Source organism: Trichoderma camerunense (assembly GCF_050948025.1).
Source record: "Trichoderma camerunense strain CBS 138272 chromosome Unknown V8C40scaffold_7, whole genome shotgun sequence".
In the NCBI taxonomy this organism is placed as follows: domain Eukaryota; kingdom Fungi; phylum Ascomycota; class Sordariomycetes; order Hypocreales; family Hypocreaceae; genus Trichoderma; species Trichoderma camerunense.
In genome coordinates this window covers 653,081-667,682 of record NW_028145363.1, presented here as the reverse complement: position 1 = coordinate 667,682, position 14,602 = coordinate 653,081, and the positions used below count along the sequence as shown (strand labels likewise).

Below are 14,602 nucleotides of genomic sequence, written 5' to 3'. Positions count from 1 at the left end.
ACAGATAAATAAGTACTGCATGGCGGACTCCTCACAGGGAGAGCTGGAGAAACTGGCTCCTCTCCCAACTTCGGAGAAAGTCAAGTCGCCAGCTCCGGCTCTCGAATCTCCAACCATGGCGTTGCTCTTTACCGGCAGGGCCCGGTCGGCGCTCTCCATCTTTAGCATCTTTGCTATCCTTTCCGTGGTGCTCTTTGGCGCCATTGCTACGGCTACGCCCGGCGGAAAACTGCACAAGTTCCAGAAGCTCGCCGATGCAGATCGCCAGTCGTATCTCATCGGCGTGGGCAAGGCCGATATCACAGGCCCGGTGGTGGAGATTGGCTTTGCTGGATATGCCAACCTGGACCAGACGGGGTCTGGCCTTCGCCAACGTCTCTACAGCCGTGCTTTCATCATTGCGGACAAGAACAATCCCAGTGACCGCTTTGTCTACCTGGTCCTCGACACGCAGTCTGGAGACACTGCTATGCGGAATGGCCTCCTTGATGGTCTGAAGGCGCTAGGCAGTGACTATGCCGTCTATGGTCAGAACAATATTGCTCTGACGGGAACTCACAGCCACTCTGGTCCCGGTGCCTGGTTCAACTACCTGCTGCCTCAGATCACGTCCCTTGGCTGGAGCCAGCAGAGCTACCAAGCCATTGTCAATGGTGCTGTCTTGTCTGTTCAGCGCGCCCATGAGAGCCTCCAGGAAGGCTATCTCGATGTCGGCACAACTGACATTCCTGATGGCGCCATCAACCGTTCGCTTTGGGCGTATCTCAACAACCCAGAAGAGGAGCGAGCCCAGTACGACGCGGAAACCGATATTACCATGACTTTGCTTCGCTTCCAGCGCGCTTCTGACGGCAAGAACATCGGTGTCTTGTCATGGTTCCCTGTTCACGGCACTTCTCTCCTTGGAAATAACACTCATGCTGCTGGTGACAACAAAGGTGTTGCTGCATGGCTCTTCGAGAGTGCTATGAAGAACGACGCTACAGCTGCGGATGGCTTCGTGGCAGGCTTCAGCCAGGCCAATGTTGGCGATACCACTCCCAATGTTCTTGGTGCTTGGTGTGACGATGGCTCTGGTCAGCAGTGTAGCCTCGAAAACAGCACTTGTGCTGATGGTAAGTCGCAAAGTTGTCATGGCCGAGGACCCGAGTTCCAGGCCTTGGATCTCGGCGCAAAGAGCTGTTACGAAATGGGCCGCAGGCAATTTGCTGGAGCCCAGACTATTTATGTAAGTGAGATGTCTTTTTTGCTTGCTCGTTTCCCAATAACTTCACTTATATCCACCTTTACCTTCTTTCAATGGAAAAGGAATTGCAACTTACAAAATCATAGGACAACTTGAAATCATCTACTACTGCAGTTTCTGGATCCACGGTCAAAGCCTTCCACTTCTTCCAGGATATGCGATACTTTAACTTTACGTTGCCAGACGGAACCAAGGCTCAGACGTGCCCGGCCGCTCTCGGCTTCTCTTTTGCTGCTGGAACTTCTGATTGGCCCGGCGCTTTTGATTTCGTTCAGGGTGACTCTGGTGCGCCGAACAACCCTTTTTGGTCACTTGTTGGTGGTCTGCTCAAAGCACCGGGCCCCCAGCAAGTTGCGTGCCAGCAGCCCAAACCTGTTCTTTTAGATGTTGGTGAGATATCGACGCCATACGCCTGGACGCCGAATATCGTGGACATTCAGGCGCTCCGCGTAGGCCAGCTTGTCATCATTGTCAGTCCTAGTGAAGCTACCACTATGGCTGGCCGACGCTGGAAGGCCGCAGTTGCAAAGGAAGCAGCCACGTTCCTCGATGAGGACCCCATTGTCGTCTTGGGTGGCCCAGCAAACAGCTATTCTCATTATTGCGCAACGCCTGAGGAGTACGATATCCAGCGCTACGAAGGAGCCTCAACCCTCTTCGGTCGGAACGAGCTCAACGCCTACATCAATCTCACCGTCAGCAACTTGCACTACCTTGAACCTAGCTCGACCAGCACCCCCTCCCAAGGTGTCCTCCCTCCAGACAACCGACAGAACATGATCTCATTTATTACCGATGTTGTCCAGGATAACGCACCGCTGGGCAAGAGCTTTGGAAACGTTTTGGTGCAGCCGAACCTGACGTATAATATCGGTGATGTTGTCAACGTCACTTTCGTGGGTGCTAATCCACGTAACAACCTCCGCCAAGAACAAACCTTTGCGGCAATCGAGCAACAAGGCAGCGGCGGGACATGGACGCAGGTACGTGACGACTCGGATTGGTTCTTGGTCTACACCTGGCGAAGAACCAATTTCATCCTGGGACAGAGCGAGGTGGACATTACTTGGGAGACGTACGGCAATGCGCAGCCGGGAACATACCGTGTCAAGTATTACGGCGACTCCAAGGCACTGTTTGGAGGAGTGTCGTCGTTTGTGGGAACAAGCAATAGTTTTACGCTCAAGTGAAGTAGAAGTTTGTTTAGGAAATGATACTTGAACTTTGAACTGATATGCTGCTTGGAAAAAGGCCAGTGTACATATTTCTGTTTTGACCATTAATGTTCAGACAAGGCATTGGATCAGAAAGCGAATATTGTTGGCCTCGTATGCGTGTTCCCTGTGACTTTATGCTATAATTGGAAAAGTTTATCACTTAAGGCTACTTGCTGATTATGACAAACATGCTTTGCTATGCTACATGACGCTAATGGCACGGGTAGCCTCCTCTTTTATGGATACGGAGGGAAGAGATGAGAAGAGGATTTGATAGGTTCATAGTACAGACATGGACAGCTGCGTCTCGTTTCTCTTGTCTTTCTTCGTAAACTTGTTTACCTGACACTCATGGCGGTTGAGGCTTCGTGACACTAGGAGGGGGGTGGGTATCAGAGACCTGACCCGGGAATTCGGGACTGGCCTCGTACGACGGGCAGTGTTTATGAAAAGAGATTTTGTTTGAGTTGAAGGTTGTTACATTGCTTCCGTCGGTTGGCCGTGGATGGAATGCACTTGGCCGATATTGCTGCTCTCATGTATATTCCCGTCGTACTGAAGTTCTGGACTTGTTGGTCTGGAGACGGGTCAGGATGAGACGGGATCTACGGGTGTGTTTTGATTTAAGCTTACGATACAAGGTTGCGCATGATGGGCGGTGGGAAGTTATGCTTGTTTCTTGTATGGGGTTGATTGGAGTGGTGATTCTCTCATGTGGTATCTCGAGGATACGGGTTTGGTCTCGTTATTTCTTCCACACAATTTGATGTGCTTCCTTCGTTGGTTAGCACAAATTACTGGTTATTATTTTCACATATCGTCTTTCCCACGATATCGAGTTCGATTATTTCATGATATCTTACTGTAAACATCAGTATATGCCGTGTGCATCCGATTGTGCTGTAGCAGATGGGGCTCTCTCAGGACGGCAGAAGCCATGTATGCACGACATACAATGTGCTGCTTGGATATTCAGAGAGGAAGATGAATCGATCCCAAACCGATTCCCCGCCATGTACTTACTTGCTCGGGCGACTGATTTCGTCCATCTCAAAATTAGAAGTGCACTTCCGAGGCGGCTGTAGAAGCCCGACGACGACGGTACAATTTGCGTGATAACGTTCAATCCACGCATATTATCCAATAGTCACTCAGAATTGTCCGCACGAGTTCTTTTTCCGCAGCAGTGACTAACCCGTCAAGCATATGCAAGCCACCTTTTCTCTTCCCACTCCCTGCGCCGAAGTCGCCATGTCTATTGGATGGGCATCAAGCGGCCTGACGGCACCCAGACGGGAGAGGGTGGCAGCACGCGGCGAAGAAGAAAAAGCCAGCAAACTAGCTGAGAAAAGGGGGGGAAGTTAATTTAGATTCACGTCAAGGACATGATCTTGTGTTATCCCGACAGCAGTGAGATGAACACGGAGAGCTCTTCTAGTGAGAGTTGAGAGGCATATTGCCGCTGGGTTTCGTAGCCTCACTTTCTTTGGGGTGCAGCCTGTCCGCCTGCAGCCGCATAGATGGCATTGTTCATGTCAAACATGATGGAAGATGGCCACGTACAGAAAGTTTGGCCAACACAACCTGTGTGACTTCGTTGTTACTGCAGTCTGTGGAACCAGCTATTGTTAGACATAGTGCCGTGTCTTCCTCCTCCCTTCCCCAACATAGCCAGACCGAATGAATTTTGACTCCATGTGACTGGGACGAGGCAAACAACAACAAAAGTGCGAAATCCAGCTTGGTTGTGCAGCTTTTGGGGTTGCCAAATCATGTGCGCCTCAACCAAGGCTAATGAGGCGAGGGGGAGCCATGGGGTGAATCCTGCTCCTCGGCAACTGCGTGTGAGATGCCAACAAGAGACGCTCTCTGTAGACGTCGTATTTTTCTTCCACTTCTGTCATCCGTCCAAACCCAGCAGCTCTGAGAGCTACATGATTCATTTGAGCACTTGGCCAGTTACGGGCAACGCACGTACAAGTCAGTAGTCAAGCGCGCCGTGAGACCAAGCAGATGGCGATGTGACATTTCGCTTTTCTGCAGGTCTCGGCTGGCTGCCTCCTGCAGAGCGTCCTGGCTCACTCGTGACGTCTTGCTTTCAGGGCGCCGCCTATTCATCACCGACTCTTTGGCCAAGGAGAAAGCATGGCGTATCGCTTAACTGACTGGGACCCAATACTCTATCCAAGCCACTTCCGCCTCGCTCACCGACTGCAAAGAAGATCAAGCAGCAAACAAGCGGCTCCGGCTTCCGGCCCACAAGGCGGTGCCGCGAGCCGTCGTTCGGAAGCGAGGGGCCAAATGCCAACGGCATTGCCAAGTACACGACGGTTTGTTGTCAAGACATGATGCCCAAAGAGACAACAACGTCAATGACGACGATGGAATCCCGCGGCCCAGGTAAATTGCATTGCCCCTTTTGCAGCCACCAAATGGATACTATTTTAGATGATTAAAAAAAGGAAGCAGTTCCCAAACCCGAGTCCCGTTGGTGTGCAATTTGGTGCCTAACAAACACCTGTACTAGTACGTACGAGTACGCCCAAAGATACGTGGATGCCAAAATGATGCCTTGTGAAGCAATCTGCGAGTTGCGTCAAGTGGGGGGCCTCCTTCGCGGAACGGCTTGGAATACAAGGGAATGGAAACACGGGTGATTGAAGGCAGAGGAATAAGCTGGGAAAGGAAAGAGAGCCATTACAACTGGCTAAGCGCCGTCTTTGTGCGCGCTCGGCCGTAAGTGTCAACCTACCTATGTGCTCGTAGTCATCTCATCCCACAGGTGAGACCCCAAGCAGCCAAGCAGGCGTGACCTGTACAATGTCTTGCGTCGTGCAGCGCGCAGATGATATCATGAGGATCGTCCATTTCCGAGGGAACAAAATGGCCGAATCTATGAGGCGGCTCGATTTCTGGCGACGGGCTGCGGGGCGGGAGAGATCTTTGCGCCAGGGATGCCTTAGTAGATGGTGCGGTATGGTTAAGATTTGAGTTCTTCGCTGGGCCTGTCATACTAAGCACCTCAATGCGACATGATTCCAGAGCGTCGGCGCCTCTCCCATTGTTTCAGTCGGTTGGTAGTCCTCTCATGATCTGCATCTCCTTTGGACGGCTCGAGTGTTAGTGCGCGAGCTGCGAAACGAAATTTCAAGTAGTATCAGGTACGTACATGGTTCCAAATGTCATATAAGCGCAAATGGTTACACCTGAGCAATGTCTCAAATCTCCTTTTCTTCTCCGCACCGGTGTGGAAGAGGAAGCATAACCCCTTCGCAACCCCAGCATCTTCTCTCCACGCTACTTACGGAGTAGGTCGTACAGTTGCGCGTGTACTTCTTGGTACTTGATCGAGGCGCCAAATCTGCGTCGTGTCGTGTCGTCTTGTGTCGTGTCAACAGTTTGGCGCAATGCGCAGAGAGAGAGACGAAATCTGCCTATCCACATATTGCTGTGCAAGAGATATCGATGCGTCGCACAACATATATGAATATTGTGCCTTGGGACGACAACAGGCATCATATAGCTCCCTGCCTGTATTTAGGTATGCATACTTTAGTCACGCACACACTCACATACCTATATACTAGGCTGCCTTCGTGCCTTACTTGGTCCTTTTAGGGACGCACACCAAGGCTGCGGTCCTTTTGAACTGAATGAAGCAGGAAAACAAGATCAAGAGACCCGCTCTGATGCCCAACTCACGCCCCTTTTCGGCCTATCGTCAGTCAGTCGTGTGTGCTTAGTTGTCACCGTCAGGATGCCCCGCTGTCATCCCGTGCTCACTTTTTTTTTTTTTTAACCCTTCCCTGCTGCTTTCTTTTTTTCGCTGGCTTCTTAGCCTTTCCCTCCCTTCCTTTGGGGCTCAGATATTCGACCCTTTGTGCTCCGTATTGTACCGGTATTGTTGCATGTATGTATTGATACACGATTCTAGGCGCAGGGTTGGAAGCAATGCGTTGGCACTTCGCTTTTAGATCCCCCAGAGTCGAATGGTTCAGACTTCGCGATGCCGCTTGAGTGGGTGGTAGTACATGGCATACAGCGACTTCAGCCTTAACACGCATTAAGTGGCATCACCGCTAATGCAGTCGTCGTGTGCTCCACAGACCTGCACCACAGAACTGTAGTACATTCGTGTTTAGCTGACATTGAGATCCTGCGGTATGGGCTCCAAACGCGGGTGGACCACCAAGAATAAATAACCGCTCCAAAATGAAGGAGACGGAAGAGGAGAGACAGTCTTCTGTGACAGAGTCGTGCTGAAAAAGAAACTAATCGGCGCCAACGCGGTGTGAGCTTCTCATCGCTGGACATTCAGACGCTGTTTTCCCATCTGCCACTCGTGTTGTGATAATATTATGGCCTAGCAGCACCGAGTACTCGTAATCCGCAATTTTGCTCTTCACAGAGGTATCGACCAGCCTAGTAGGAACTAGTAATTGTCAGCTGGACCTCCCTCGATCTACTACTCACGTCTCCAGTTGGTTCGTCGCCTAACACATCCACGCCAAAGGCATGTGCACTTTGTATGTATATGTGCGCGTATGCACATATAACAAACGCCCATAGATGCACGCCCGCCCTGCCAGCAATCTCGGCATCCCAAGGGGGAAGCATCCTAGTGGCTGGCTCTTGCAACACAACCTCAGCGCATTCAAGAATACCACTTGGTATACGTTGACAGGTAGCCGATGTTGCAGACAGCCTCCATACCTGACGGCATATTGGTCCCAAGTAATATGCACGTATGCACCCATAGCTCAGGAGAGTGGTCCCTTTCAGGTAGTCTCGCAGCCAGAACGCCGGTTCGGTTCCTCTCTCTTCTTTTTTGTTTCCATCTCTTTCTTTCCTAGCTTCCCCATCCGTATTTTCATACGTACCCACTCAGCCCTGCTGCTTAGATGGGAGGGGCCATGTATGTGTTTGCCAGCAACTGGTAAGCTGGCGACAAGGTGTTGAGACAACTCATCGAGCCATGAACTTGGTGCCCGGGATTGGGATCCGGCGGACACGCCGGCACCACCAAACGCCAGCAATTCTGAAAGCTGTACTCCGTATGACTCTGTATTCTGGCTGACAGCGTGGATGGGACCTGCTCCGCACATGCATTAGCACTGCCTGGATTGCCTCGGAGTACAGTAAATGCTAATGGGTAGCAAACTTATAAGAGCCGCGTCACACGGACTGTCGACCGGGGAATCAGTGGTTCACGGCCGAGCTGGCATGAAGGTGAGTGAGTACGGAGCACGGAGTGGCTGGTTGCGCGACAGCGCAGAAACTTGGCTTTGACAGCTGCACACCCCCAAAGCATATTGGCCCAAAGCAGGAGTGCCACAGAGCCACAGTCGTATGCTTTGGTCGGCAGAGATGATACCAAGATAGGCAGAAGAAGAGATTTCAGCAGTGAGAGGATGAGCAGTGCTGATTTGTATGCACCAATTGTATCGGGTGGGTAAGGGTATTGAGGATGACTGAATCCCCCTGGTCGTTCGGCAGACGTATCAAGGCTCAGAATCCAGCAGCGCCGATACTTGGGAAAATGGAGCCCGGTGTCGTCCCCCTTGTCAACCTCTGCTGAACGGCTGTTGTATTGCTGAAGCTGGTGAGCGACGGATCAGCCATCGTGCCCATTGTGGCCCAAGAAGTTGTTTTTTTAGCCATCCATGCATGCAACGTGTATGTGGGTATGCTTCCTGGTGTGGGTGGTTTATATGCTGTATGCATGGCCGCAGTAATACTTGGAGGTGAAGTCGGAGATGCTCTATCACGACATGGCTATCTGTCTTGTCTGTCTTCCTGTCTCGTCTCTATTCCCTTTTCTCGATACCTTAGGCATCCAGCCTGTCTTGATGTCAGTACCTCTACATGTACGGTACCCAAGACATCCCCGTAGTATTTGTCCGCATCTGTGGTAAATGGAAAGTACAAGTCGCAGCAACCGGCAAGGGCGAACAGCTGCCTCCATACAAAATAGGTGCACTGACCTTAATCTGTCCGGTGTGGGGCTCGCCGGCAGTAGTGCCGCGTTTGCACGGCGGTGGCTTCCTTGTCTTCCTTGTCACTCCAGCAGGTCAAGGTACTAAATAGGGCCTCTGTAGTACGGGGTAAGGGGTATGGAGAAGTACGAGGCACTATGAAGTACTGCCCTCCACGCCGCGTGGTTTGGGCTGGGACCGGGTATCGAGTACGGGGAAGATACCTATTCAGAGTTGCCAGGGGCAGGGGCAATGACTTTGGACATCGTCGTGCCTCCCATTGGCATGGCGGCTGAGATCCGGCCTAATGGCGCTAACAAGATGCATTGTGCCTGCCCTGTGTTTTCACTTTGGGATATCACTCGGCGGTGCCATCTTTTCACTCGTCGTGTGCTCTGCTGATAGGTTTTGATATTGCCGAAACCGAAACCTGTACTGTATCAGCAACTTCATTATTCATTTGGAACCCGGAGAACGAAGAAAAGCGAGTCTCAGACATCTCCCTCCGAATGTGGTCATCTCATGCTCTCGCGCTGGGAATAGGCGAGCAACAAGACAGGACGAGATGAACGTCGAATGCTACCTCAACGCAGCACAGCGCAGCACAGCACCTACAGCGCATCGCTCCCACACACACGCACTGACAATTCACACCCCACCCTCCTACTGGTAGACTCAAGCTCAACCTTGAAATTACATGGACTCCATCTATTGGTATCTCATACACCAATACTTTGCCGGTGCAGGGGAGAGTCAAAGTCGAGCCAGAAAAAGGAAAGCAGACAATCACCATCCACCGACCAGCCCCAGCAAATGATCCCGGCCCCATCACACTTGTCCGCCTCCAACAGAACAGCTGCTTGAATTGAAGCTTGCTTCTTTGGCCCCATGCCCGCCTTGTGCTCCCCATGCTAGTCGTCTTTTTTTAACCCCCGGTCCTGGGCTACATGTGGCAGAGAATCCAACAGCAGCGTCAGAAAAGTTAATGACCCTCTCTGCTTTTGCTTCTGTCGGCCATCATCTCCCCCTTAACGTCGCCGATGGACCAGAATAGAAACCCAATGGACATATGATGGCATATAGAGAGACGCCTCCTTGTACGCCTTGCCGTCCATTGTAATATTTGTACTCCCCTTTGCCTTGACCGTTGTCTAGGCCCTCTTACATGCAGTCTGCCGCAGCCGCTCCGTGTCAAACACGCCAACCCTGAGCTGCAAGCATTGACAGCGCAATCACCACCTCGACGCCTAAATTTGATACCAAGACTCTCGTTTTTTTCTCCGGCCCGCCTGCATCTAATTCCTACTAGCTTCTCACCGGCTGCCACATCACACATACGGCTGCTTCTCATCTGCTGGGGCCCCCTAGTCCATCGTCTCGGATGATTCATCCTCGTCCACTTGTTCTCTCCACCAAGCTCGAGAAACAAGACCAGCCCCCGTCAGGCCGAGTCCACCACGATATAAGACATCGCGTCTGCGCCGTCTGAACCACAGACTCCTCTCTCTTTTCTATCCCGCTATCCCCAGACCAGTGCTTTGACTGTCTTGATCAACGCAAAAGTGCTCAGATTCACCCCACACGCCGCTTTTCCTGCTTTGGATACAGATACTCCCTTGAGAGCCGCCATCCATCCCTCATTCCAGCCTTTCGCTCGATCTTCCATACTATATAATACCTATATAAAGTCTGCCACACCTCACCTCTCTTCGCCCCGACCATTGGCCCCTTCGACGCTCGACACCATCTTATACGCAGTCCTCCTCGCCTCTTTGCTTCCTCTCGACCTCGAACATCTACACTACACCAATCACATCCATCCACTACCTATAACATCCACAATGTCGTCCACCACCTCCTCTGCTTCTTCCTACACCTCTGGCTCAACCTGGCAAGAGCGCCTTGAAGGTACGAATGGCCACATTCGCCATTGACCCTCGCCTTGACATGACTGACCTGTTATACAGAGGCTTGCCGCGATGCTCAGATCATGCCCCCCACTTTCCAGATTGTGTCTGATCGCCGAGGTATGCACGCATTCCCTCCTACCTATTAGGCACTTAATTGTGTCCATTGGCTCACAGATTCTTGTTTTCTAGGCGGCCGAACAGCTTGGTCCAGCCAAGTCACAATCCGAGGCCAGACTCTCGCAGCACGATACTGGTACGATGGCAAGAATCTCAACAATGCCAAAGAAGATGCCGCCGAGTGCGCCCTGAACTGGTTGAGCAGGGCGGCTTGGTGAGCAGTCACCGCTACTTGCATGCCCAGTAGCATTGTTCGCTGGTGCTACGGAATTTTCGCCACTAGATGTCGAGGATGCAGCTAAATGACTTGCATCCCTGGCTTTTCATTCCTTCTCTTTTTTTACTTCTTTCGCTCTCTTTCCATTTTCTTTGTAGGGTTTCTCATCATGTTTGGAGTTGGAGTACAGAGAAAGAAAGCCTTCCACCGTGGGGTTATACAGAAGACGGCTATGGGAACGGCGCAATTTGCAATTTTGCCATGTTTTGGAAAATTCTCTCTTGATAGATCGAGAATCTTCTCTCTTGACAGATCGAGCATCTTCTCTCTTGACAGATCGAGCATCTTCTCTCTTGACAGATTGAGAATCTTCTCTCTTGATAGATCGAGAATCTTCTCTTCTGGCCTTTGCCTTGATTGCTCAATACCCTTGGTGGCCGCTCAGTCCCGATCAACAGCATTGTCGGTGGAAGATAACAAAAAAGGGCGGCACACGACCACAGAAATCCTTGTCACGTTGCGTGGCATCGCGATTGCGAAGGTGGAGTTTATTGTATTGGACTAACGAACTTGTTCATTTGTCTGTTTTGTTTTTGCTTTTTTGCTAGGGTTTTGATATGATTTTTATCTGGTCTGTTTTGGTTTGGTTTGATTTTATCAGTTGGGAGGGCTATTTCACTTTCGCATTTCGATCTCAATATCAGGAAACACCAAAGACGAATGCTGGATTATGACGAATTCAAGAATGATGGAAGAATGGTGACTGGCGCATAGCCCAATAACGAGAGTGGAAGGTTGATACTAATAATTACCATGTTTGTCAATTCAATTAAAAAAAGGAATCTCCGCATTGGAATTGCATGACTTAGGAATGGGCCAACAAGTGAGCAGCTCCAAAACCGCTAGATAGTATACTTGTGCTTCGTACACCGTAAAAGCGTCCGTATCGAGTGGTTACGGTAGGACGAGGTCATGTGGCCAAGGAGGAAATGAGAGCCCCGACCTTGGCGTCCAAGGGATGGGCAGCTGCCAGTCAATGCTGTGGAACAAGCTGCAAGGATTGCTCAGATTCATCCGTCAAGCCATCTCAGATGAGCATGCAAGGATGGAGACATCAAAAAGCGGGATGACATAAGCAAGTTTGGAGCGGCTGGAGTTGGATTCGGCCCGGAATTATTCCGGGTCGGCACAGCGATGGCGGGTGGTGGGCGGCTGTAATTTTCATGGAGGGACATTGAAAGGCGATCACGCGAAAGTATCGACGAAGAATTGCGCCTTGGGAGCCCATTCGGTAGCACGGAGCACCACCATGGCTTCAAGATTGAAGATCTGGGGTGCATGCAGGACTCTGGCGGTCCGGACGCAACCCGTCCGCCTTGCGGCTCAGCCATTCCGAGCCCAGGCTTCATCGACTCGATTCTATGCCGACGATGCGACCAACAAACCCTCCAATTCTCCGAGCGGTGCGAAGAGAGAAGCTTCCGGGTCGGGCTCGAATTCAGAACCAAGAATTTCTAAGACTACCGAGGGCGCCTCTGGAGAATTGACCCAGAAAGCCGCACAAGAGGTTGGATGATCCCTCCCCTCCCCCACACATCGAGTGTATCCCGAAGTGCTGACCAGCTGGGAACGTAGACAACTTCATCACAATCGTCATCTATTGAAGCGCTAGACGATGCGACCTTGGAACAAATACTATACGGCGGTCGACCCGTAACAAGTCAGCGGGAGGGCGGCTTGACAGAGGCGCAAGAGGAGGCTCTATATCGCGAGGGTGTCATTCCCCCACCAGAGCAGGCGGAAGCTATTGTTGCTGCCGGGTCACAGTCAATAGTCCCCGTTGGCACAGAATTGCAAAATGCCGGCCACAAGTTTGGTCTTCCCCAAAAGCCCTATCCGGACGGGTTCCATGTCAAGAAGCGATACCACCCCGTGCTGGAGCAAATCACTAGGCTCCTGATGCGCCATGGAGAACTCAGTGTTGCGCAAAGGGTAAGTCATGATATAGGCCGGCTGGCATATACCAGCTCGGAATCCTCGTACTGACAGCTTTAGAACATGGCTGCTGTCATGAACTTCTTACGAACGTCGCCCGCCCCCATCTACAGCCCGAAATTCCCCCTATTACCAGGGACTCCGCCCGCCGCCCACCTCCCTCTTAACCCCGTCCTCTACATCACAATCGCCATCGACTCGGTTGCGCCGCTCCTCAAAGTAAGGAACATTGCCGGCGCTGGTGGAGGTGGCCGTGCCCTGGAACTCCCCGTCCCCCTCGCCGTCAGACAGCGCCGAAGGATGGCGTTCCAATGGATCCTGGACGTCATCAACAAGAAGCCCTCGAAGGGCAGTGGGCGAAACCAGTTTGCCCATCGGATAGCTGAGGAGATCATTGCCGTGGTGGAGGGCAGGTCGAGTGTCTGGGAGAAGAGAAAGCTGGTGCACAAGCTTGGCACTGCGGCTAGAGCCAACGTGGGGTCCAACAAGCTGAAGACGAAGAAGAAGAAATAAACGACATGATGCGACGGCAGATTTGAATGTATATTAGATGTGTATTCTACGGCAGCGAACTAGATGAAAAAAAAAAAGGAGGTGGGTTCGTTATAGGCTTTGAATAGGCTTGTACATTACGAGGTAGTAGAACACCTGCGAAACCAAGTCGACGCGAAATAGTGTCAGTTTCAATGCTCCCAACGGATGTATATATTGTCCATTGAATTGATGCTTTTTATATGCACGCGCACTGCAAACACTGGCTCCATATCAAGTATAGATCAGCATATAAATGCACATCACGACGCCCCTCGAATCCGGCCTGCTGTAGGCCTATCGCCTGCATGTGACCAACAGCCCGGCTCTAATTCATAAATACGCACACCCAAAAAAGAGAGCAACTGGGAGGCCGGCCCCCGATCCGGGTAGATCAAGCCCATTTTTAAATTTAATAGGACCAGACAGACCAAAGAATGGTCAGTCGCACGTAGCATCCCAAAAACACCAATGAGAGCACTCTGAGGCCAGCCGCTTAGCGGAGTAGCACAGGGCAGTGCAAAACCGTCCAGTGCAATTTGATACAAATTTACTGAAGCGGGCACGGAGTTGAGCCCATACGATACTTGCAGGCTGGGCGCAACTTGCTGGGTTACACAGTGAGGAGCGATAAGCTTCTGATTCTCCTCGTTTAACGGGTGTGGCGAAAGGTTGAGTTGAGGCTAGCATTCTCGTTGGCTGGAAAACCTGCCCCCTTTTTTTCTGACCAGGTATGCACGAGGGCATGCAATGCGACTTGCTTTCTCTCCCTTGCGTCCCCGAATAAACTTAATCGCGATGCTGCTGTGCTGCCGTGCTAAGGGAAAGCCACGGGCTGCTAACGAAAGGCCGGGCTTGTTTAGGGGCGTTGGGGGCCAAAGATGAATTCTCACGATGGCCCTCATCACCTCTACCTGTAAAGCATCAAATGTATTGGATAGACTGCACGATGTCTAGCACCAGACGTTAATAGGAGTTGGATAATAGACTCCAGACTAAGCAGTACAAAGTAGCAACATAGTCCGTCCAGTAGCTTCAGGGCCTGCTAGCACAGCTCGTTCCGCTAAACGGAGCTTCGTCACTGCCCTACAAGCCCCTCTCTCACTGGAGCTTTTTAGGCTCCCCCCAGGCTCTCCATCTTTTCCCGTCTCGGACCTGCTCCGGCTATCATCCATCTTTCCAGACGTGCAACCACCGACTCCAACAGACCTGGTCAAAACGAAATCTACCAGGTAGCACAATTTATTTGACGCATTTTCACCCGCCATCAACCAAGTGCCGCTGAGAATATCGCTACAGCTGCAGCCGCTGAGAGGGGAACAGAATACAAAATTCGAAAATCACACGCCCAGAAGAAAAAGGGCCCACAGCTTCCCCGTCTTCTTCTCCCCTTC

General features: G+C 51.5%; 3 protein-coding genes across 3 annotated transcripts; all 3 read left to right on the top strand.

Moving 5' to 3' along the window:
• Positions 1-115: 115 nt before the first annotated feature.
• Positions 116-2,436, top strand: V8C40DRAFT_274311 (neutral/alkaline ceramidase; the record flags this gene model as incomplete). Its single annotated transcript, XM_083220590.1, has 2 exons — positions 116-1,228; positions 1,333-2,436. The coding sequence occupies 2 exons, from the start codon at positions 116-118 to the stop codon at positions 2,434-2,436; spliced, it is 2,217 nt and encodes a 738-aa protein (XP_083074163.1).
• A 7,843-nt stretch (positions 2,437-10,279) lies between these two features.
• Positions 10,280-10,683, top strand: V8C40DRAFT_264876 (uncharacterized protein; the record flags this gene model as incomplete). Its single annotated transcript, XM_083219577.1, has 3 exons — positions 10,280-10,346; positions 10,406-10,465; positions 10,538-10,683. The coding sequence occupies 3 exons, from the start codon at positions 10,280-10,282 to the stop codon at positions 10,681-10,683; spliced, it is 273 nt and encodes a 90-aa protein (XP_083074162.1).
• Positions 10,684-11,928: 1,245 nt separating this feature from the next.
• V8C40DRAFT_242569 (mitochondrial 37S ribosomal protein uS7m) lies at positions 11,929-13,416 on the top strand. The gene is made up of 3 exons (XM_083215248.1): positions 11,929-12,249; positions 12,318-12,674; positions 12,738-13,416. The coding sequence occupies exons 1-3, from the start codon at positions 11,992-11,994 to the stop codon at positions 13,188-13,190; spliced, it is 1,068 nt and encodes a 355-aa protein (XP_083074161.1). The 5' UTR covers positions 11,929-11,991; the 3' UTR covers positions 13,191-13,416.
• Positions 13,417-14,602: the final 1,186 nt, after the last annotated feature.

What these genes read in the sequence shown, in the direction of transcription:
- V8C40DRAFT_242569 (XM_083215248.1), top strand. Translation starts at nt 11,992, where the DNA reads ATGGCTTCAAGATTGAAGATCTGGGGTGCATGCAGGACTCTGGCGGTC. An exon ending in CCCAGAAAGCCGCACAAGAG is followed by an intron (nt 12,250 to 12,317) that starts GTTGGATGATCC and finishes CTGGGAACGTAG; the next exon opens with ACAACTTCATCACAATCGTC. An exon ending in AACTCAGTGTTGCGCAAAGG is followed by an intron (nt 12,675 to 12,737) that starts GTAAGTCATGAT and finishes TGACAGCTTTAG; the next exon opens with AACATGGCTGCTGTCATGAA.